The 25,898-nt window shown below is 42.4% G+C and overlaps 1 protein-coding gene across 1 annotated transcript in view; it reads left to right on the plus strand.

Moving 5' to 3' along the window:
- The first annotated feature begins 357 nt into the window (after positions 1 to 357).
- ARID3B (AT-rich interaction domain 3B) overlaps positions 358 to 25,898 on the plus strand; it is a 41,198-nt gene continuing 15,657 nt past the window's right edge. Inside the window, exons 1-4 of the mRNA XM_018552997.1 lie at positions 358 to 512; positions 2,077 to 2,622; positions 21,549 to 21,614; positions 24,590 to 24,662. Of these exons, the coding sequence (XP_018408499.1) occupies positions 477 to 512; positions 2,077 to 2,622; positions 21,549 to 21,614; positions 24,590 to 24,662 (721 nt within the window). The 5' untranslated portion in view covers positions 358 to 476. The remainder of the gene's footprint in view (positions 513 to 2,076; positions 2,623 to 21,548; positions 21,615 to 24,589; positions 24,663 to 25,898) is intronic.

Genomic DNA, 25,898 nt, shown 5'->3' on the forward strand with positions numbered 1-25,898 from the left:
GCTCAGTACGTCGTACGGACCTGGCATTTACAGTTCTACTATAAGCTGATGGTCGAACATTTTTTAAACGGTAACACATTTCCATCACATTTCCCTTGGAGAGATTTCCTCTCATTTCCTGTCATGTGCACAGAAGGTGAAATCTCAGTGAGACACACGTGGCCAAAACATTAACAAGCTGATTATTTTTTTCTTAATCGATTTGGACTACTTTTCTCATCACTTGAAAAAATAGGCATGAAACATTTTACATTCCGGGTGTACCAAGATGGCCGCCGTACGCGTCACACTTCCTGGAGTACGTACTACCGCGAGGAAGGCCTTGCGCCATGACGTCACGAGAATCCCTCCGCTGTATCGGGAGGGGCCTAGCAGAGCCTGCAGGCTGTAGTGAGACGAAAACGGAGGGGGAGCTGGGGCGGGCGGCGGAGTGGCCACAGGATAGAGCGGCGCCGAGGGGCCTGCAGGCAGACGGAATGGTGGAGAAGGCCGGCCTCGGGAGAGAGTCCATGGTGAGGGCAGAGATGGGTCTCGTGTGCGCATGAGGCAGTGATCGGGACGAGGGTCTATCTGTGCATGAGGAGGGCAGGAAGGTGGAGCAGGGCAAGAGGGGGGGTCACTTAATACAAACACACCGCACCTTTGCGACCCTACTGTGCTGTCTGCTATCTACTACGACACCACGGACTCATGGCCGGACACTACATTTTCACATTTATTATGTACCCAAAAGAGTGTGCCATGGACTGATGACTGGCCTAGAGCATCCTCTGTAATTGGCGAAAATATCGGTCACTCCCTTGTCCGATCACATACGTGTGTGCATGTTCATGTGGGACCTTCGATCCCTCAGTGATGATTAGCTGAGGAGCTTCTTGCTGTATGTGTGCTGTACACAGCTATAGGACTACTTCTCTGTACATTATACCAGTGCTTGTTTCCATGGCCATAGGGATCAATAGAGCTGTGCATGTCACTCTTCTCATATCAGATTCATGAAGCCAAATATTATTTTACCCAGATCATGGCTCCAATATCCGACACAGAAGCAGCATGCTACAGGGCTAAGATAAATGCTGGTTTCTGGTTTTACATTCATTGCAGAATGTGTATACTGGCAGAGAATGGAATACTCAGCGTGTTTCCATAGTTATATAGCCAAGCATTTTGTTTTGTAGATTGCAGCTGTCTCCTATCCATTCTGTAGTACATATGAGGGCCATAGCAGTGATGTCATCAGATATCTCCTATACATGTAAAACGTGATTTGTTTTCCATGTATATTCACCTACTGTGTTACCTTTCTTTGTAGTCTGCGTCCATTACTCAGGGTTCATTCATACTATCCATTGCGGTGCGTTAATACACACAGCGTTAGGGCGGTCCTCATGAGCTGCACAGCCATGGACATGACCCGTTTTATCTAAACCTATCACACTACATGTGTTGTGCTTTATGCGTTGGGGTGCCACTCACAATGAATGGCGCCTCAACACACACACTACACATACAACAGGTGCGTTGCCATGCATTGTGGCAAGTATGGAGTAATGTGTGTTTAAGCACACTTTGTCACAATGCATAGGTGTGAATGGGCCTTAATGATGCATGTGTTTTTAGTGGCCGTTGCCATAATGCATAAGTGTGAATGGGCCCTTAGAGCTTCCCATCTGTCTTCCAGCAAGCATGACACATCCGTATATACTTACACACCCCATACACCACTTGTTAATGTATTGGCTCATTAGATATGATGCATAATAATGCTGTGTGGGTGTGTTTGTTTGCTTCCACATAAAGGAGACCAGTGTAGTGGCACCTGTTGTCCTTTTTATTACCCTGCTCAATCTACTACTAACATTCTAAAGATGTGTTGTTGTTGTGGACACAAAGGAATGATGTAAAATAATACTTTGCTTTTCAATATCTTAAATATAAATTCCTGAAAGTTGCTGAACTTTTTTTCATTGGCTCATCCTTTCAGACTTTTCAATGTTACATAGTTATGCCAGCGTTCATGTACAATTCAATTTAATAAGTTTTGTAATTCATGGTTCTTTTTTGGTTTGCTTTTAGCCCTCCCTTATGCCAACTGGACTAAACCCAGCTTTTTCAGGCAGTGCCCAAATGCACACCAAGCAGGGCATGAAATTGGAAGCTGTGATGGAGCAACTACAGAAACAGCAGCAACAAGCCGCTCGTAGCATGGAGGAGCGGGAGAGACAAATTAGAGAAACGCAGAGGCTGTATGCCCAACAGATGGCTTCACAACAGTTAATGAAGTCCATGGCAGGCTCTACCACCGTGTCATCTTTGAAAGCCCGCCCGCCCATGGCCTCTCCACAGAGTGCTAGTGAACCTGATGAAGATGAGGAGATGGAGGATGAAGACAGTGATGGAGAATCGTTTAGTGTAGAGGATGATGCCAGGGCAGGGCAACCATCCATACTTGCACAGAAGTATCTTCAGGCCCAGAGAGAGCAGCAGGGAATAGTTGTTCCCAATCCACAAGGCAACACCAGTCAGCGACACCAAACTGTGAAGGAGGAACCAAAGGAGGAGAACTTCAACCCTTCTACATCTAAACACCTCAAACAAAGTTTGGAAGACCCCATTAAGCCGGTAAGAGGAACTCTAGCTTAGAATAGTTTAAAACACCTGACAGCTCCCTGGACTATAATAGGTTGCATTATAAGACAGAATATGGTTAAACTGTTTAAACTATTTCAAGCACACATCCCATATTTTGTCAACCATATGAACTAATACGATTTTAGATGTACTTGAAGCTCCAGCCTTACGTTAGTCTTACATATTGGTATGGGCTCCTCTCCTGTACTGAAATTGCTTACTCTTATTTTGGCCTCCTCGGACATACTGTGCTTTACCTTCCCCTTTGCATGCAAATACACTCCCACTTCTCCAGTCTGACATCTATCCATCAGTGTTTTGATATTTGCATAACTCCTCCCAAGATCCAGCCCACTACCTAAATTTAGGGCTGGGGGCTCTTGAATGGAGTATTGAGGAAGAGTGCTGTGATGTTTCCAGGAAGCTGTTTACAGCACCCTGCCGGCCTCTCCCACAAACCATGATCTGTCTGCATTGCATAGTTGCGTGGAGACATTATGACATCATTGGGTATAAAAAAAAAAAGTATGTCATGAAAACTGTTTTTTATAAGGGTCTGTAAAGTGCCACAAGCAAAGCCAAGTCCCCGAAGGTCACATTCCAGTTTGACATCGCCCCATCCGTAGGCATACTTGCAAAGTGAGCCTTCAAAGACTGGGTCACAGCAGGGGCTGTACCACGGCTCTGGACCTGGAGAACGTTCTGCGGATAACACAGTATAGGTCTGGAAAGCGCCACAAGCAGAGCCCAGTGCCCGAAGGTACATTCATGTGGTGTTGGAAACTTGAGAAATACAAGGTTCTGACTTGTATTTGCCTCATGAATAGCCTCTAAGGTGGTATTTACAACTTGGGCAGTTTGGACTGTAGGATGCTTATGTGGGTTGTGATGTCAAAAAGGCTGTTGGGACCTATGGACATCACATACAGGAAGTACCATCAATACGACACCACATAAATGCAGAAATGGTAAAAAAAAAAAAAAAAAGTTTTGGCTTTTTTTTTTTTCTTCTATGTTTGAAGCACCAAAGGCCTGGAAATTCTTTTTTTTTTTTTGGTCCTGATAATCATTAGAGCAGCTGGACACTAGGGATGCCGTAGTTGGAAAGTTCAGTATTAAGACTTGTGGAGATCACATTGAAGACATAAATGAAGCAGATGTAAGTTTACAGATGGTTGTCTTGTCTGAAGGTTCCCTATAAAACATTAATAGTGTCTTTTCCAGTGTTTGAAAGTTTCACTGAAGACCTTCCACCTTTTGGGGCATTTATTAAATAAACATACTTTAAATGAAGCTTTCAGGTACTCGTTGGGCAGTCATTTTCTTACCCCTGTCTTTCTACTTGGTGGATGCTTTAAACCACCTTGACTGCACTACTGCTTATGGCCAGTCTAGAGTCCTGTACATGTACATACGCAGTGTTTGCCTAGTTCTTTATACCTGAAACTCTCATCCCCAGGTGATGCAACCTCGATAATGTTTGCAGTTGATGTCTGGTATACAGGCAGTCCTGAGGGCATATGAGCAATCTTGCACAAGGTGTGCACGTGGTCTCTACAGGGCTGTTCATAGGGTTAAATGAACTGTGTAATCCCCAGGTGGGGTTTCTCTCTTTCTGTGTTTAGTGCAGCCAAGTGCATTAATGCTGACCTGTACTATATACAGTAAAGGTAGGCAAACTCTGTCCCTAAATCCCATTAGGCATTGCAAGACACTGACAGCCACAGACATGACTCCCAAAGGGAGATGCATGATGTGATTTGTAGTTTCACCACAGCCGGAGGACCAGAGTTTGCCTACCCCTCATATATATGGCGTCTGTGAACATTTTCATAGGTTCCATTGCAGGTAGACAGTAATAAGTCATGTTTTGTCTAAACTGCGCGAATGTGGGTTTGTTATATAAATCGGTTATAGATATGTCCTGTTGCACTCCTTACCAATTCCAAAGAATAAACCTGTAAGATCAGACGTGTGTTTGAAGTGACCACGGGTGGCACTATGAATGTCCCATAGAGTCCAGAAACGTCACCCGCACACCATTTAGACGTGAAGAAAATCCATTTAATGACACACACTTGTCATTCAAATGCAAACGTTTCCAGGGCCTCACAGGGTCCCCTTCATCAGGCTCCAAATGTTCTATAAATCGGGGACATACAGGTCTCGACTCTTCACTGACATAAACTGTTGGCTCATGATGTGCTAAGTTCACTCAATATACTTTTCTATTTGTAGTTTTGTCAGATCTTCTCTGAAAAGATCCTTCTTATGTGACTAGGTCAGACTTCCATGAGAGATGGCGGACTCGGCCATGAATTTATATGTCGTCATTGCTTGCGATTATTGCCTTTGCTGATAATAGTAACACAAATTTGAGGTTTTTTTTTTTGAGAACTTTTTCAGCTTTGTGTGAAGGAATTAAGATCAATTATTTTAAGTTGACAGCTGTAGTCACAAGCCGTTTTCCTCTAGTTGGAAATGCTGTTTGTACAGCTGCTGAGAAGCTGTTAGAGCTCTTGCCCCCTCCCTGAAAATTCATTGAGGTTTGTAAAACCAAAATGTTGGGTTTATTAGTACCATTTCAAGGAAACCCTTTGATACTGAGATGAATGCTCTGTGTGCAGTTGCTGGTTACCTGGCATTCACAATGATGTATTGGTTCAGTATGCAGAAGTTGAGACTTCACTTGGTGCATACTTGCTGTGGGTGAGGTGTTCAGAAACACCATTTTTAATAGGTCAGCATTTGCACCTCCTCGTGTTTCAGAAATCGTTTTCTTTAAAAATAAATCACAAAATATTGGGCTGCCATGTCTGAGGTGCTTCTGAAAATGTCAGTTGCCTGACTTATGAGGACCCTCCTATGAGTCACTGAACACAGGGGTGTAGATGGATCATTAGAAATTCATACATGTTTAAGATCTGTGGTATTAAAGTTAGCATGAGGGTCAGCATGATCGTCAGGCAATTAGAATATCAAGGGGTGGAGGTCAGCAATGGCAGCCTCCATGTATTTCTCACGATAGGCTTCCTTTAACTCGCTGTACTTGCATGCAGTTTATGTACTGTGTAACTGTGATGTGTGAGCAAGGTCTTGGTGTCTGGTTTGGTAAACTTCATCTGCTATGACATTTGTATGTGGCCCTAAACAAATACAAAACATATTTATATAGAATTGGCTGTCCATTTTTGGCATCTTCCGTGACCACACTGCACTGTGCATAATTGCTGTCTGCAGGCAAGCTCGTTTTTTCTGGCTGTTTTATTTCCTTTTATAAATTCAAAATGTCATTCAAACACATAAGTTGGGGTCCCTTCATCCAAGCTTGAAATGAGACCACCCACAAAGATCTAGACATGTACTAAACATCTCTAGGTTCTTATTGGCAACATGAAAGCCGGTGTCATCATTTTTTATAAAGGAGGATATACAAACTTTGTAGGTTTTTTCCCCCTTGCACACAGATGTATGCTTGTGCTTTATGTTTTGTGTTCTCTTCTATATACAGTAAGTAGTTAGTAAATCTTAGCACAGGAAATGTCCCATCACTTCTTAACTTGCTTTTCATCCCAGTGTTGAATTACTAGACTGAATTTTAATTCACGATTCAGAGATCTATAATTTGAGGAAATTTTAAAGTGGAAATCCAGGCAAACGGCTAATTATACAGTTGGAATGAGTGTTTTACCTGCCAAATTATTTGTAATTCTGCACAGACTGCCCTGGATATACACATATGTACTACAACCCATAGCCCAGGAGGTACCATTTATATTGAGGTTAATCAATGGCTCTTTTTATGGCGCTCTTTGCCACCAGCCTGCTCACTAGATGTTGAATTGGCATTATCTTCTGTTTGGATTCGTACCACGAGCATTAAATGTGCTTGGGTTGACATTGTGTGGATGTGCTGTCTTTCCACAGGAGAAATTACCTTTTTTTTTCTTCTTTAAAATGTCCTTATTGTGCTCTTTTGCATGTACACAAACTCCCGGGTGCTATAGAATTTTTTTTTTTTTTTACACTCCCTGATGGCTGTTACACAGACTAGAGCAGCTGTAAAGCCACTCAATTGCTTCTATACACTAATAATGGAGACCCACCCCCATCTGTTTGCTAATCTTTCCTGTGGAGAATGAACCTGGAAGCACTCAGCTCTGAGCACTTCTATGTTCAGAGCTGTCAATATCTGGCTGCCTGACTGGAGTAGAAGGTAATCAAGCACAATCTGTGATCGATCAGCTTCAATGGTTTCTAACAGACCCCTAAAGTCTCCTTAAAGAGAATCTTTCACCTGCACTCTATCATGTAGGGGGGCTTATTAGCTCCTTTTTGATTGCAATACAGTTAAGTTGAAAAAAAAGAGGTAATAAAAAGAACTAAACACACTAAAACATTTTTAAAAGCACATAAGAACAACAGCGCGCACATTGGGTGCATTAGAAGGCGTTGAATACACAACAGGTATTAGGTATAGTTGCACATGCCAGACTGAGAGCATTATTGCTAGGACCATCATTCACTGCTGATTTGTAAAGGCTTTTAAACTGGATTTAAACTTGTATACATTTTTGATTGGTGTAGTTGTTGCCTGTTTCACAGGCACGTACGTTTACTAGGTTTGAAATATTTGGTATTTAGTTACTCAGTGCAACCTCATCTGTTATAGTTTTCCCAAAGTGTGTGTGTGTGTTCATTTAGGAGAACTATGGGGTAAGTGTTTTTCCCCATAGTTCTCCTCAGGGTCACGGGGGGGATATAAACTAGTACCACAAGCTACAGCTCGCGCTATACTGAGACCGCTGCAGCCGGGACTGATCCCGACATTACTGTCGAGATCCACCCAGCTGCGTGATTGACAGATGGCTCTGCCTATCTAGAGGCAGAGCCAGCTGTACCTGCCCTCTCCCCCATTCGTTCCTCCACTCAGCACTGGAGGATCGGACGGGGGGGGGATCCCTGCAGGGAGCCGTGAGTGACAGTCGCGTCTCTCTGCAGGGAAGTGAGCGAGCGACGGTATGTGTTCACTGCACGATCTATTGAGCCGACGTGTGACAGTTTAATTGTCGCGTGTCGGCTCGAACTATGAGGTTGAGTGAAAATCACTCACTTCATAGTTCTCCTTTTTAAATGTATTTTTCTACTAATAATATAGATTTGATAAACAGTAGCACCATTCTCAAGTGCAGCTGCCACTATTTTTTTATTCTACAGGGTCTCTGCTATCAGAAAATATATCATGTTTTGAGGTTTTTAATAATCTTCTGCCCTAAAAAGAACATTTTAGCATGCGTGTGAAAAATGAACACCGCTCTGACAGCAAAAGTGATGAATGCAGCATGTTTCATTTTCACCCAACGCACAGCAATGCAGAGTTTTGGTGTGAACTGGGCCTATTGAAAACAATGAATTGCAGCATGACATTGCATGGGTTCCATTGCTTAACTTAGGCCCAAAGAACGGATATGGTGCGCAGAGCCCTGAGTGCAGAAGTGGTCCACAAAGCAGTATTACAATATTTGTCGTGGCTATGCTGTGTGGTAGATATGTTTAAGTCACAAGACAAGCTGAATACAATTATGCATCCTCTGACAGGTACAACTGTAGGCATACTTGGATTTAGTTTATTTTACTAAGGATAGAGAATATAGGCATCGCTTCCTTTCTATTATTGATCATTCATATTCATTCGGTACTTTATTAAAGGGTGATGTTAAAGAGAAACTTCACCTGGCTAGTAAGTGGCTACAAGTCCAAGAAACGCATACTTACCAGCCCATGAAGTCCAGTGCTGTCTTCTCTCAGGGCTTCTGATCTTACACACCGCTATCGTAGATTTAGGAGACGTCTGTGACTAGCCAATCACTCAAAGCACATGGCACAAGATCCAAACTGCTGAATGACTGGTCCTCTTGCCTCTTGGGATATGTGATGCGGGACAAAAGTTGCATTGTATTAATAGTGGGTAGTTTCCTCCTGTTTCTATAGGGTAGGAAGTTTGCTGAGAAATAGAGTGCAGTCAGTTTGGGGGATTATGGGACACATCACCAGCTAGGTCACATTTAAAGAAGAACACCAGGAATGAACAAACGAATCCCTTGTAGTGGGGCTACCTCTGCACAGCACAGGGTAACAACTCGTTTTGGTCTAGGTGCTGGATTAAAGAAGATGTACTCGCCTCATTCTTGATCCCGTCTAGCTGCTAAACAGGTCCCTGCAGCCACTCCTCCCCACTCGGGCTTCGGTGGTCTAAGGAGCCATGACGTCATCCTGCCTAGTGCAGTTTCATTCACAGGCATTAGACATGAGGACGCTGAGGGACATACCACATCCGGAGTGCAGGAGGAGAGATGTGAGTGCTGACTGCTGCAGGGCCGAGGATCAGATGAGGATATCTTGTGTATTCCGGCATTCTAAAAAAACACAAAAAAACAGCAGTTAACCCTTGCAGTACAGGGGTAACCACACTGCATAGGTTAACTTTAATTCCTGGAGTTTTTCCTTAAAGATACATGCATGTGCTGATGCATATTTAGAATCCACCTTCATCCCTCCCTCTGTCAGCAGTGAATTCTGGGAGGTGTAGTTCCAGTTCTTGGGTTCTAGTGGTGGAGCTTGCAGTCCAACCAACTGCACAGACAGCAATCATGACATGGGAAGCTAGGAAACAGGTTCATGCAGATGGGCTTTCATGTTGCGTTTGAATGGAGCAGCATTTGACCTGCTTTGCCTACACTGCAAATACACCTTAATAGGACATAGTGTCTCTGAGGAGGTCCAGCTTATCTTCCTGTTTTTATTGAGGTCAGATAAACGTGGTATCACATATAGATGCATTGTTTCCGGACCGTATAGTGTGACACAACCCACACAAAGAAGCTGCAGCCTATGAGCTGCCATGTATACTGCTTCAATAACGTCATAGGGTCATATGTTGACCTGCATTTAACGTGTTTTTAAAATGCCGAAAAACAACTCCTGTTGACATGAGCCCTTTAAAACGTTTTTAGTATTGAAAAACAAATGTCGGGTTTTATTTTTCATTTGGGGTCATCTGGAGTTGCTCTTAAAATCCTATACTTGTCATACATTATTTATGAATGTCATTTATTTTTCTTCAATTTAAAATGAAGACTTTTTGCATCGCTTTTGAATGGTAATCATTGGTTCTTTTGTTTTGATAATGTGTAGACTGAAGAGTTAAATCTTGCACTTAATTATAGGCTCCTCCTATTTTACATGCTACCACATGTTGTGTATGCAACCCCCAGACTCATTAAATGGATCACAAGACCAGTTTAGCCTGACCAACTGGCCACCAAAGCACATACTTTTCTTCATAGTTTAATAGAATCTGGTTCTACTTCTTGTTCACGAATCAAGTCATCTGACCTCCCTGCAAGTTGTAAATGTGTGTGTATATAATGTGTGTGTGTGTGTATGTATATATATATGTATATATATATATATATATATATATAATTAGTGTGTATATGTATAATGATTTAGTGTCCTGTGATATTAAAGTAAGAATCATGCGATTTTTCTCTTTTTACCTCGGTTGAATTGCCATTTTATATTTGCTCTTTTAGAACATATTGTGTTTTGTAAAGCACCTTTTAGCAGTATTCCATGAAATGGTGGCAACATCAGAGAGAGCTTTTCATCCTGGGAGTTTGTGATAGACATGAAGATGTCAGTAATTTATGTTTTGGTGTCTGGGGGAGGGGATATGAATGTAGGACAAATGAAGAGCCAACAAAGAGCTTGACCTCTGATCCTAAAAAAGGCCCTTATCAAAAGACTGATTAACTGCAGTGAGTCTGTATAGAGTGACTGGTGTGTCCATTGTGTTTCACAGTCCCTGGCACTACATTAAGTACTTGTTGAGGTGTTCATTTACATGTTCATGTCCACATATTTACCACGTTTTGCAACTATTACATTTCAGTAGGAATTGTATTTATCCATGTTACATCTCTTCGTAACATGTTCTTATTATTCCAGTGATGGTATATGTCAGTGGTTTGGTAAGGAGTCTGAGAAAGTGGGTGTACATTTAATCCTTGGAGTATAAAGTAGATGTAAAAAGCTATAACAAATCTGAAAATACATTTTGGGTTAGCTTCAACTCTTTTGCTCATTTTTCACACCTTTGCCAAATGCACATTTCTAAAAATGAAAATAAGCATACAACCCCAAAGCATTATATATTTTCTGAAAGTAGAGAACTTAAATCTGCATGTAGTCCCAAACCGGCAATAAACTACAATATCCAAAACATTTTCATAGGGGCATTTTTGGGAACTTTTACAGCTCCTTAATTTTGAGTTATTCGAAAACAATGACTTTGGAATCTCCTTCTCCGGCATGTGCAGCAATACCTAAATGATTGCAAAGTTGTTGATTACTTACCTGTTTTCATTATGCGCTCATTTCTGTTCTTGTGTGCGCACATGGGGTGGGGGTTGCGCTGAAATTTTATCTTAAATATATTTTTATGTTTTTAAACTTTTATTTGTTGCTCTCACAGCCCTCATGTGAAAGCATATTGGGAGTGGCAGGTCCTCCTTTCCGGAGGCATCAGGGGTCTCTTGGATCATGTGCTGATCTCCCTCGGATCTCTGTTCACAGAGCTGCTCTGTCGATCCCAAGCCCGCACGGGGCACAGCTGTGGGCGCGCACAGAGCTGCACAAAATTTAAGTGATCAGGCGGCTCTACAGCAGTCCGAATGCCATCGCTGGCTGTTTCAAATAATGACACCAGTGTGAGTGGGCGAAGGACATTTCAAAACACCCACCCGCATCTAGGAAGCTCCCATCCGGCTGTTTATATGCGGACGGCAAGTGGTTAAGATCAGACAGCGCTGAACCATAAAGTGCTCAGAGCTGACTACTTTTGGACTCATTGCTTCTAGGGGAGAACGAGAAATTGATATTTTTCATCTCCCCTCCACTCTCTATCCTGACTACACTGATGGGCACCTCAGGCTCCTAGAAGGCTCTCCTTTAGCCAAAACATTTTTAGTTTTGGATAGATTGAGTAGGGTTTGGATTCCTGTTGGGTATATGTTGCCATCTGTGACCCTCTGTTTTGTCCTGATAACCTCTCTAACTGGAGCCGTAATTGATGGGAAATAAACATTTTGATGGTTGACAACACAACATTAGTGGAGGGGAAATCTTCCAATAGGTACACCTGTTCTGATGATGACCATTAAAGGTAACCGTCTCTTTTCTATCAAGCGTTAAACACTTGTCTAGGGGTAGAGGGATAACAATTTATACCTACCCTACTCCTTGCTCTGGCAGGCTTTCACTGCCTGTTTAAAGTGACAGTCAAAAGTTCCCCCCCCCTTACCTTAAATGATGTCTCTTATTCCGATCTCCTTCTTTCCCCATGTTTTCATCTGTCCCTCCAGCGGTGCGGCGGCTCTCCGATCCAGCGCTGAATTGCTATGTCCCTCCGATCCAGCGGTGTCTACATGAGGGTGCACGCGGGCATAGACTTACCTTGCGTCTCTGCTCGTCTCCCGCCCGAGAATCCGAACTGCGCACGCCCCAAGTTGCTTTGCGGCCGCATGAGCGGTTCCTGATTCTCGGCGCGGGAGCGTGCAGCGATAACGAGGCAATTTTCAACAGCTTTTAAAGCTTTTTGAAAAAAAATAACTTTTTGCCTATGTCTACTGCTTGCTAGATATAGGCAAAAAAACGGAGGGTTTAGAACCCCTTTAACTGATCCCACAAAGCCTCCTCTCTAGGGTGCTCCCGGAAATGCAGGGCTAACCTGCTGAATCTTTAGACATTTAAGAACTTCCGACACAATGTTTATTGTATATAAATATATATGTAAATTGTTTTTCTTTTTTTTTTTAATGGGGATGAGAGTTCTGGATCTGGTCAGTGATCTAGTCAGAAGCATTCTGTTCCCATTGGCTTCTACTGCGCACTCTAAGGAGCATGCTGTAGAAGCATCAGAAGCCCAGGAACTAATCATTTCAACTTCTTGGCTTAGCCCTGGGTCCCGGCTGTCAGAGACAGCTGCTGAGACCACATGGCGTTTTACAATGGTATCGGAATGAGTAGCTGTTTTCCCAGGGCCATCTTAAAACTGCGTCTGGGACTCAAGTGGTTAACATTATTGCCTCAAGTTCTTCTTTAACACTGCTGCCAGTCATGTGCCATAAAATCTTCCTTCAGAACTGCTCATAAGTAGGAATGAATGTCTGGTTTGGGTTGAACATGAGTTTGTTCGCCCGTTCACTGACGGGCTGCTGGGTCAAACTATATAGTAGCCCATCCAAACCTGTAGCTGATGATGATTATAAACAATCAGCCAGAAGTCTGATTTGGCAGCAGTAGCCCCACTTCTGCACGATCCTGGGTGATGTCATTAGGCAATTATGTGTATGACCATATTTGCTTTGCACTTACAGCAGCCAGCCGCTAATCTGTTTGTGACAGTACTAGTGCTGGATGAATAACCCCACTGAATGGGTTTTTTAAAAATGTATTTAAACAAAACATTTTTTGCATTGGTACATGTCCCCCATGGCAATGCCCAGCTACCCTTTCCCTTTTTTTTTTTTTTTAACCAAAAGATTGAAAATTGGCCTTGAACAGGGCCATTAAAAATAAAACTAAGCTTCCTTACCTCAGTTGGGTTTGGCCCAATGTTTGGGGTCAGAAGACGTTTTGCTGGGTTCACCAAACCTCCAGTGACCGCAACCTTGCCAGGTTTGCTCATTCCTACTCATAAGTTTCTGCTGACTTTAATAAAGGAGGAAGGGTGGCAGGATAAGGGACGTAAAGTGCACCTAACTTTAGGGTTTCTGTTTTAAGAGAGCTGACTTTTATGATACTGTAAATTAAACATAAGTGGTGCGCTTTCTTCTCAGGCACAGGATGGAAGGTGATTTAGGGATGGGGGCTGGGAAATTTCCAGACATCTGAGATCCTTTACAAGTAGATAGGCCAGGTGGTACAGTTGTAATCCCATCTGTGTCTTCATCTCTCTTAATTACTATTAACATCTCCAACTTCCCTTAATGTGTAGTTCTGTGCAACCACACAAAGTCAGACAGTGAGCTTGCATAACATTATATGTACAGGCTTTACCTTGCTAGTCTTCTGATTTAGAATGAATGCAGCTATTTCTCCAATCATGCGAGCCTACTTAAGCACACACTGGCTGCTTTGAGTTAGACTGGACCACATGTTATCTCAGGAGTTAATTTTAGCTGTACATAAATAAGGCAATGGTTCACTATATAAATAGGAATTTGTACTTTTCTGTGTGGGCGTGAGTATTAAGAATGTAATTCACAAAGTGCACAACCGGCTTGCCATCTCTGTCATAGTAATACTTTTTTTTTTTGAAATTAATCAAAATATCGACCAATACCAGCTTGTGGTTTTCCCACTAAGTGAAATATTAAAATTAAACTCAAGTTGGATATATACAGTGAATAGATGTAAATGGTGATTTGGCCTTGTAATACAGAAAGTGGTTTTGTATTCAGAATATAAGAGCTCCTTATTTTTAATATTACAGATTTAAAATACATATACTGGTTATTGTTCTGGTTGAAAATAAACTTGGCTTGGGTGCATTCAACAGAAATGTTATCTAGGCTTGTGCCAATGTCTGAGGGATCCTGCCGTTAGGTCTTCGCACCTTTTCTTGACAAGGCTATAATGAAGGTCTATCTGTCTCACAGCTGGACTCCTCAATTACTTGTTTATTCTTCATTATGGCAAAATTAATTGTGTCAGACGCCATCATTTAGCTTGGTAATGGCGGCACTGAGCTGGGAGCTCTGCAGAGTATTTCTTACCATATGAGTCTCCAAGATGGAAAAAGCTTGTAAGCTACATACAAGATAAATATTTTGTTTTTGATGGACCTGACCCTTTTAAATATCTTAAGCAACCAAATAGTTTGTTCTCCTTTTAGACTGAGGGTGTAGCTTAAAGGATTCAAAGCTGCAAATAACTATACTACATGAGTTTTGTTGTATGCTTCCACTTCTTTCGCCATCAACTTGATCTGCTTCATATTGTGGTAAGATTAGCAACTTCGACACCTCCTGTGGGCTTTGAAAATTATGTAGAGCTGCCTATAGATTTAAAGGAGTTGTAAAGTCCCAGCAAATACTCTACTGTTATAACATCAGCATTGTAATAGGAATACATACCAGAGTTGTTGGTGATAATACAACCAAAGCTTTCATGGAAAATCCCTTTTATGTAGTGAGTGCTGCCTTCTGTCTGCCCATCACTTTCAACAACTTCCTGGATTCCCAGTGTGCTTTGCGTCTCTTTCCCAGCTGCTTGATGTAATGCCATCTCCATTTGTCAAGACTGCATATCCCATCATGCACTGCTTCCAGCATGCAATGATAATGTTGCGTTGTTCAGACATTGAGTTGTAGTTCAGAGGGTAGACTTAGCGTGGCGACACAAAGTGCATATTCACAGGGCTGCGTCAAAGTGTGTCACTGCATTGAGGAAGAAAATTCTTTGGGCAATAAGTTTACAGACTTCTAAACCAATATGGTTATTAGGATTGGGATAGAACGTATGGAAATGTTACCCATACATTCATATTTATTTTTAGTTTTTGACCATAGATATGCTTTAAGAAGTTGCTAGTTTATGCAAGAGCAGTTTACTGACCTTGCAGATTTTACAGTTGTTGTAATTAAAATTATTCCACCTGCATTGCATATCAGGGTTATTGGCAAAATGTACAAACTTTCAGTTGTTTGCAAAAGGAATTGAAATAGGTCAGCTCAATTAATGTTTCAAATGGTTTCCCCAAATTCAATTGAAAATGCAACTTTTAATGACTTCTGCAGTCTCCGAATTGTTCAACCCCCTGAATAGAAGCCCTCACGAGCACACATCTGCAAAATAGGTGTTGTCTCAAGCACGCCTGATGCAACTATTCAAGGGTTTCATTAGCTGCACCAGGTGTGTTTCAGCTAGAACACATGAAATACCTGAACTGGTGATGGGTTTGAGTGTCACGTTTGACTGCATCTTAGCCATATTTCTAAGTCAAAAGAATGCCCAAAAATGTAGATAGAGATCACCCGTCACAAACAAGGAACAGGATACAGAAAGATAGCGAAGACACTGTTGCTAGAGACACCGTTGGAAGCATCGTTCGCAAGTTCAAAGTTGAAGGATCAGTTACACTACCTGGACGGGGCAGAAAAAGGAAGCTATCAATGGTTGCAACCAGATTTCTGGGAAGGCAGGTTGAGAAAAGCCCTTGAGTGACTGCAAACGACCTGCAGCAAGACTTGGTGGCAACAGGCACTGAAGTTTCAGTTTGCACAGTAAGGTGCGTACTAAACACTGAAGGTTTACATGCCAGTACTCCAAGACATACACCCCTACTGACCCAATATGCTTAAAATGCTGTCTGTGAAGAAGTTGGAGCTTGGGTGTCAATGGACCTTCTAACAGGACAATGATCCCATGCATACCTCAAATTCCACCAAGGCTTGGTTGCAGAAGAAGTCGTGGAAGATTCTACAGTGGCCATCACAGTCACCTGACTTTAACCCCACTGGAAATCTCGAGTGGGATTTGAAGAGGGTGGTTGGAGCATGCAAACCCAAAAATATTAGTGAACTGGAAGCCATTGCACATGAGGATTGGGCTAAGATTCCTCAGAAGCTGGTGTCTGCCTATGCATCTCGCTTACAGCAGGTCATAACAGCAAAAGGGTGCTCTACTACAGTAAGTACTAAAGATTCTTGCCATGAAGGGAAACATTTTGAAACTGCAGAAGTCATTAAAAGTTGCATTTTCAGTTGACTTTGGGGAAACCACTTGAAACATTCCTTGTGTTGACCTATTTCAATTGGTTTTATTTTATTGTAAGCAACTGAAAGTCTGAAAATGTTGCCAATAAACATGATTTGTAATGGGGGTTGAATCATTTTGATTACAACTGTATATCACTGGAGATGTGGGTGAGGGTTGGGGGATTGGGAACTGCCGAACAGGTCCATCCATAGATGCCCACAGAGCAGAGAATAATACTGAATTGGGCCACTGTCATCGGTTTGTATACATTTAAGCTGAAAACGAAGGGCATTTGTCATTTGATGGAGTAACTCAAATCAAATTTGTAGATTAGGTGATTGTTCATACCACTTATGTTAGCATGCGTTGTTTGGCGTTTATTCCATTGTAGGTAAAAGGTATGCATTTGGGAGAATCCATTGCTTGTAATGGTCTGTTCATGCCAACACATAATGGAGAAGAGAGAGGTCGGAAGGCTGCAGTTTGTCTGCAGTATGCAATTTGAGTAAATGCAAATGGAGTCTTTAAAAAATAAACTTCAGTCCGTCTAAATGGCATGTCATTGTGGGTCAGTGCAACATGTGTTAATGCATGTGTTCTAGTGTGAAGGATCCCTGATGAGTAAAACAAATGATTGGGAATAGGATGCCGTAACATAAATACTTCATATGCCTTCTGTCCATTTCTTGCACATGTTTTATCTCGGCTATTGACTGCTTATTGGATTGACCAAAACTAGAACCCATGCAGTTCATTCCCTGTAGTGTGCAGTATAATAGAATAACACTTTCTTTAGTGAGGCAATTATTGTGATGTAGAGGTCAAGATTTTGACATACATACAAGTGTTAATACAGAGTTTACAGGCCACCACATACACATACTAAACATGACGTGTAATATAAGGTATACAGCCAGGCAGTGTTCAGTCTTTGTTCCACACTGGAATTTAGTTATAAAGGGGATGTATTTTCCATCTCCCCTAGGCAATAACCGAGCACCAAAAGCTGGTACAGCTGCCCCATCCCCCATCTCTTTCAGCAGGCTAATAAAATTATTTGTTAATGGCTGGAGGGAAGTGCCTCTCTTGTGAATGCTGAACAAAATGTTTAGTAAAGACTTCAGTCCATTGACTGCCACTAGAGCTAAAAGGGGATTAGAAGCAGTAATTTAAAGCTGATCCCTTCTCAAGTCTGGCAGCAACTCAATGATATAATGGGAATGCTAATTTAACAGCTTTTGACTGTCTTATTTAGATTTTTGTATAATATAAGTGTTTTTTTGTTTGTTTTTTTTCTGTCAGCCTAAGTTGCAATTATATGTTAAGCAAAAGTAATTTAGTTACCGTATAAACAAATTTGTAGGGATGCACCGATTTACCGTTTTTTCGCCATCGATTACCGATATTTTGCTGAGGGTATTTGCCGATACAGAGTACCGGTGCTTCCGCTGGCATGAAGCCAGCTTCCTGGGCAATCGGGAAGCCGGGCAGCAGGTAATGACAGGCCTCCTGATTTCCTGGGAAGCCAGCTCCATGTTTGGCCGGGAAACCGGCTTTCCAGCGAGTCAGCATGGAGGCGGCTTCCCGGCCAATCAGGAAGCTGGGTGGCGAGTAATGTCCCAGCTTCCTGATTGGCCGGGAAGTTTGCTCGATGCTTGATCATCTCCTTGCAGAGAGCGTGACTGTCAGTCATGGTTCCCCGTAGTGATTCCCCGCTCCAATCCTACGGCGCTGACTGAAGGAACGGATGGGGAGGGGGAGTCTACATAGGCAGAGCCGGCTGTCACTCACACAGCTGGGTGGTTCTCAACAGCATTGTTGGGATTCGTCCTGGCTGCGCCGGTCTTAGGATACCATGAGCTGTTGCTCGCGATATACTGAGTTTTGGGTCACGGGAGGAGGAGTTCAGTATATGTCCTCCCGTGACCCTTAAGAGAACTATGGGGAAAAACACTATGGGGAAAAACACTTACCCCATGGTTCTCTTTAAAGCGTCTCTAAACCCAATAACAAAAATGTTACCCATTGAAGCTAATCAGTCCTTGTATATGTTGTCGCTTTTCTTTTTTTTAACCTGGTGATCCTGCCAGTAATACCCTAGGCTGTTGTCCTGTTTTGGACTACATGCACCTTCCCCTCTCCATTATACAGAGAAGAGGTGTTTTGCAGTTCACAGAAGACGTCTGGGAAGGCTGATATGTTTGAAGAAGTTACAGAGAAGCTGGACTTCTGACAGGATCAACCGGTATTTTTCTTGCAGAATATGTGCGTAGCCTGCAAAATAAATAGAAATGAAATTCAGCCACCATATGGAAGGGCTGGTAAGCTGCAATATATGACATTGTCGTTCTTGGGTTTAGATAATCTTGTGTACTTATGCTGCATTTTTGGTTTGTACTTCTCAGCTTTTGGTTCAGCTATGGTTGATATATTTCAGAATTCTCTGCAGGCCATATAGTAGAATGTATCCTTCAGGAGGAAACTACAAGTACTACAAGTGTGTGTGCTTTTGTATCATGAGGATTTACTTGTAAAGCGTTTGTGGCCAGCAGGTACCACTACAGTGTGATGTATTGAGGCTTTACAAGGGAAGAGTATACACATGCACTTCATAGTGTACACTTTCACATATCCATGCAAATAGGCAGAAAGTAACACACAGTAATTGGAGACTTCTTCACCAGAAAAACATTTTGGGTAAAGCTTTTAAACCATTGGGGGGTCTTTTTTTTAATGTGCAATTTGCCATCAAAGTGGACTTTTTTTTCTTTTAAAATGTAAGGCACCACTTTAGAGCTGCAAAAGTTAATCGATTTAGTCGATTAAAATCGACGATTGAAAACATTGGCAACGTTTTCGATCGTCGATTCGTCAGCTATCGATTGATTTCCCTGTTCGGGGCTCAACACGCGGCCTGAAGCACACGCTGCTCACGTCCTGCTGCGCTTGCCGTGCCCACAGGACGCATAAGCCACGCCCACCGCACGCTGCTCCCGCCGTGCCCACAGGACGCATAAGCCATGCCCACCGCTGAAGCCGCGCACGCCGCTGCTCTCCTCCTTGACGCGATCTCCCTCACTCGTTGCTGGCCCGCCGACAATTGAGGAGTTGAATAGGTGTGCGGGGGTGCAGTGGTGGAAAAAAGGTATGGAGGTGCAGTGTGGAACAGGTGTATGTGTGATGTGGTGAAATAGGTGTTTGGGGGTGCTGTGGTGGAACAGGTGTACAAGGGTGCTGTGTGAAACTTATACCGCGCCAAACTTGCTCCCGTGATGGACTACAATCTCAACTCAAACTAATAGTCCATCACTGGAACTTTTTTTTTAATTAACCGATTAATCGAACTTAATAATCGGCCAACGAATCGATTATGAAAATAATCGTTAGCTGCAGCCCTACACCACTTTGACTTAGTAGTTACTGCTTTTAGCACTGTGGTGGGGAGAGGGAGGAAGGGGGACTTTGTTTTTTTTTTTTTTTAATACAACCAATCGATTAGTTGGAAAAATAATCGTTAGCTGCAGCCATACAGGACACTATCTGCTTGGAGATTGTGTATCGTTGCATATCCTGGTGTATGACTGTGCCTGGCACTCCTGTACATGGCACCACATAGCTGTATTAATGCTGTGTGAGATTAAAGGCACAGCTGCCATTGACTGCTAGTCTGATCAGGTTTAGAGATGTCAATACTGTTCTCTCTTTTCCCCTTGCTGGAGGCTCTAATGCATGCGAGCAAAGCCCTGCTTTTTCCGCAATGGCCTCTTCCACAGAACAAGCCATGGTAAGTCAGTAATAGGAAAATATAGACACTATGCAATACTGGTGCCTAGTCCTATGCCCTCTTCACTCTGTTTGGCACAGCTTCCACCATTTAGTTCTCTTTAAAGGCCTAATAAGAAGCAGAGACACCCTAGTTTGTGCAGTAGGCCCTTAACAGACCATTTGTGGGATGAAGTGAAAATCTATTTTGCGCTAACACTTTACTCAAGACCCCTTAAAGCTTTAAATATATTTTGGATCTGGTGAATGCGAAGGCAGTAAAGATCTTTTCTTTACCCTTCCATCTGTGAAGCTTCTGTTGAAGGTGTTTAACCAGATCTGTGGGGGTCATTATCATCGTGGAATACGGCAATGATGTGTGAACCTGTTCCCCTAAAATGGTCTACCATTATATGATCATTCAGAGCAGTCATGAGAAGGCTGCAGTACGGATTACTGCTATAGACGTTGTCTACAAACGCTCTGCATTGAAGGCTTTCTTTCCTCCAAATGTGAACCTGTCCAGATAAGACTTTTGGGATAAAAGAATACAAATACAAGCTTGCTTTGGCACTCTTAATGTCCTTGTGTTGCTTTGAAAACTCAAAGTGAAACTTAAAGTGCTAAATGACACCCTTTTTATAGCTGACACATGCTAATGGGCAATCCAGTAAGACTGTCCTCTGTGCAGCTGTGTTAACTCTTCTTCCATGTGATGTGTGTGTGTAAATATACATTAGCAGAATAGAATGTAGTACATGAGAGCAGTAAAGAAATCACATTGCTTCCTATGGTTGTTGGCTCCAAATTTCATCCCATGGCTATTTGTTTATTTCTCATCAAATGTTTTCAGTTGTTTTTGGATTTGTAATTTATTGCTGCTATGATTTAACAATGTTTACTGTAGTTTCTGTTAGCAGAGCTCATTTATTGCCTGCAGACTCTTCATTTTTGCAGTTTTGTAATAAGAAATCACCCCTGAATCTCAGTGTATATAGTATAGGTGTCTGGCACATTCTTTTTTGTCTTTGAGTTTCTGATGTTAAACTAACAAAGGAAGTTACGCCAGTTGTGAAGAATGTCATTTTTGCTTTGGCTGTTTGAAAGTCCTTTTGAAAGACACTTCCACGTTTAGGTGACATGCTCACATATATGCCAAAAAATAAAGCTGACCAGTCAAAGTAATGCTTTCCTCCAGTTTTGTTTAGCCCACGTTTTGTACTGCAATTTTTGTTTAATTTTAATATCCGTAGATTCTTGTTATACTTTTATTCTTACCACTTACCCTTGTGCTGAGCTCTGAGGTTTTTTTTCCCTTTTTGTTTTTATAGGAAAACACTTCCTGGGGTGAAGATGTAGATGGCCGTTCCAGGGAAACCTCAAGGGATTTTGCAAAGGTATTGTTCATTTGTTCACTGTTAAATGATAAGCAAAATCATTCATCTACTGCATTCATTTCCATTGGGCTTCTACTGAAACCATTCTGCCTTCTCACATCCTGACGCTCCTGTTGATTTCATGTATAAGTAAAGGTTGTACTTTAAATGTATGCCAGTGTAGTGCTCAGAGAGGTGGAAGATACAGTTAGATTTTCTTAAATACTGACTGGGTTCAAACACACACCACGGGAAAATGTGCATGTATTGCAGAAATGTGGTAAATGTTGATGAAACTGAGGGCTTGTTCACACCAAATGCAGGCCAGATCTGCATGAGTTTCTGCACATGCAGTGCAGTGGGGTTTGCTGCATTTTTAATGCGTTCCAGGCTGTTTTTGGTTTAAAAAAAAAAAATGTTTTTTTTAAAGTTTAAAATGGGCTTTCAGTGTGTTCCAGGGCGTTTGCATGCGGTCCATAGGTAAAATAGGGCTTGCTGCAGTTTTTTTTTAATATGCTCTGGAACTGAACGCTGTGGTGTGAACTAGAGCCCAAAATACCATTGCAGTACATTGGACGCAGTTTTGATCCGGTCTGTAACTGCTCTGCTCCTTGAACACGCTTGATGTGAACAAGGCCTTAGGCAAACTCGTTTTGTTTATACCCTGCATGCAAATTTCTAAAAGGCTTTGTCATAAAGCATATTTAGGCCAGAATGTATTTAACCACTTGCTGACCGGGGTGTTAAACCTCTTTCCTGACCGGGCCATTTTTCAGTATTCAGCTCTGCGGGACTTTGACATCTATTCAGTCATACAACGCTGTACTGAAATGAATTTTATACCATTTTGTGGGGACACACAGAACTTTCTTTTGGTGGTATTTGATCACACTGGGGTTTTTATTTTTTACTATATAATGAGAAAAGAAAATTTTGAAAAAAAAACTTTTTTTCCTATTTTGTTATTAAACCTTTATTATTACCCATTTTTTGGTAAAATACGGGGTCACATCGGGTAAATAGACACCAAACATGTCAAGGTTTAAAGTTGCGTGCGGACACGAAATCACAAAAAACGACCATGCCTAAAATTGGCCATAGGCGACGATTTAAAAGCTTTTACCGCTTCAGTTTAGTGTTGTCAGTGATTGATTGCCCTAGAATTATTGCTCACACTACAACGTTAGCTGTGATATGTAACATGTGGCGTTATCATTCTTTTTGCATGTAGGCGCACCCAACGCGTATTTACATTTATAACTGCCAGATAAATGACAGCTAAAGGCAGAAGTGATGTAATAGACATCGCTTCCGCCTTTAGAGAGAGGAGGAGAGATCAGTGGTGGGGGAAATGCTCATACTAGAAAAAAGTGGTACATGCATGAATCTATAACCAGCCTTTATAGCAGGGAGCACATTGGGAAGGCTTACAATACAAAACACAAAAATTCCCCAGCCTCAACCAGCCAGCCAGCCTGCAACCAAACAAGTAGCCCTGTCAACAGTATGCGTTAAAATACATTTACTTGTATGGAGGAATAATTCATTACAAAAGCACATGTACACTAGCTTTTAAAGCAGGACTAAACCAGCAAGCAATGAAATGTTGTGGGAAGTTTAGATGCTGAGTTGGGGTTTAGACGGCAGGCCGGTGACACAAGGCAGTGCATATTCACAGGGCTGAGTGAAATTGTGTCCCTGCATTGAGGAAGTACATCCTATGGGCATCTTTAGTAAGTAAGTTTACATACTTCTAGATATGGTTATTAGGAGTGGGATAGAACTTATGGAAATTCAATATAGGAATATATATTTTAGGTTTTGCCCCATAAATACCATTTAAATGGGGCCTGTGGGGGCTTTGAAAGGAACTTACAGACCAGATAAGACCCAATTGAACTTATTTCAGCTTGCAAAACTAACCGAGTCAGAGCCAGAACTCCTTAATCAAGAGGGAGCATGAGCTTTCTGATTGCAGAGCTTATAGGTCTGACTTATTAGGCAGCGTGTCACACCTCAGCAGAGAGACCAGCTTCCTCTGAGAGCAAGGACCCGTTCACACCAGATGCAGTGCGTGCCGGCACGATTCTGGCCAGAACGCAGTGCCTCGCATTGCAGCTGGCTCACTTCTTTGTGGGGCAGTAGGGGGTGTGGTGGGCCATTGAAGTGAATGGCACTGTAGCTACCCCCTCCGGCCCCATGGGATCGCAAGGCACGTTATGCCTGCGGTCCGGTGCAATCCAAATGCTGCAAGCACCATTTTGATTGCACCGGACTGAGGGCATAATGTGCCTTGTGATCCTGTGTGGCAGATCGCATTGCGGCTGGAGGGCTTGGCTACTTCAATGGCCCGCCACGCCCCCTCCTGCCCCCCCAAAAAGTGAGCCAGTTGCAATGCGAGGCAGTGCGTTTCTTTCCAGAATCGGGCCGGAACGCATTGCATTTGGTGTGATCGGGCCCCAAGGGTTCTCCACGGTGTGCTGGCAGGGAAAAGACTTTTCTACGCTGGCTGTGGCTGCTTTATTAAGAAAATGAACGGTAAGATTTTGCTCACCTTTTTACTTTGATGCCCTGGGAATATGTTTAATGTTTAGTTGAACTTTCAGTTTAAATCAGCTAAAGGGTAATTCCACTCTACCCGGTGATTTGGGAAAATGAAATTATCCCCACCAATCTGCCCTCTCTTTGGGCCCTGACCTACCACCACCATCCTGCTGCTCTTACCTGTCAACAATCGCTTCTTCCCCTCCATGGCTACTGGTGTCATATATGTACCGGCGAGCACTCACCTGACCGTGCTGACCAGTGAGAAGCGTTTCTGACCACGCTGACCAGTGAGAAGCACTTCTAGCTAAGTGGGGGTAATTTGATTTGGGGAAGGGAATTACCCTTTTAAGATGTACATTTACATACATTGTTTCTATAACCAGTTTGCTACTGTGTGTGAGTTCGGGTTGTCTATTACATTTAAGCTAATACGTTTTGTTATATTGCAGCTTTATGAACTCGACAGTGATCCAAAGAGGAAGGAATTCCTCGATGATCTGTTTGTATTTATGCAAAAGAAAGGTAAGGTGATGGGAGACCAGATGTTAACATTTTAATAGCATTTGCAAGATGTTTGTGACCCTTCACCTTCTGTCATTTGTTATCCGCCTATTGACTGGCTCAGCTTATCTTTCATTTATACTAAATGCTTCTCTAACATGTAGCGCAATTTCCTCATACTAGATGGCTGAATGTCCTCGGGGTTTTAAGAGGAGGCATTATATCCACGTATGCACTTGATATATGCATGTGATTTGTAGTCTGATTCCAGCTGATATGACCCGAAAGCAAAGAGAGCCTAGAGGCCCGGGAGGCAAAAGCCGACCTGAGGTGTGCCGTGGTCAGAAGGGTCAGTATGCCTTAAATTGGGCATGTTCAATTGGAAAGAAAGGAGAACAAGAGGGGAAGGGAGGCTGGGATATTAATAAGACAGGCTGACAGGTGAATAGCAGGCGAGGGGGAGTAAAATTTTGCTGGACTCCACCCACCAATCCAGGCTAGCAACCATGTCCTTAAAACATGTGCATCTGATATGAATCATTTTTCTTTATTTCCATCATGCCTGCTTTCCCCCCCTCTGGACTATTTTTCTGTATTTCTATCCATGCCCACGCTCCTACCCTTTCTGGATCATTCACCTCCATTTCCATCCATGGTTTTCTCTCCCCTCATCTTCAACGTTTATCTACACTCATTCTCCTTCTCTGTGTGATCATTTGTCTCCACTTCCATCCATACCCTCTGGTCTCTCTGGTCATTCTCTAGCATTGGTAGCAAACATGAATTCTAAAAATCCCTGTGTTTTTGTGAATGCATCGTATGCATGTATAAGCGTGGAGTGCAGAATACATTTCACCGTTGAGTGCCAAATTCTCTCTTTTGTGTCTAGCTTCCCTAACGAGTTAAGAATTAAAGCATTTCAAATAAAAGCCTATTGTTAATGAAGTGTTAACAGGCATAGTCAATGTGTTGGTGTAAGTACCCTGTGGTTTGTTAGAATGTGTATACCAGGTGCTGAAAAATGAAATGGCCTCTGATCAAATAGGTCACTGCATTTTGTTGTTCTTAAGAAAAGTGTTTTGTTTCAATAAGGATGGAATGTTAAAGTGACACTAAACTCGCGTTAAACCTTAATGCATTCAAGCAGCCTAACTACTAACAAAAATGTATCTTATTTGTGTATCACTCGGCTGTAGATCCTCAAATCATCTCTGAATTGGTGCCGACACTGTCCTTCCCTTCTGGAGGGGGACTACT

The sequence above is a fragment of the Nanorana parkeri genome, unplaced genomic scaffold (assembly GCF_000935625.1).
Source record: "Nanorana parkeri isolate BGI_ZX_2015 unplaced genomic scaffold, ASM93562v1 scaffold105, whole genome shotgun sequence".
Classification (NCBI taxonomy): Eukaryota; Metazoa; Chordata; class Amphibia; order Anura; family Dicroglossidae; genus Nanorana; species Nanorana parkeri.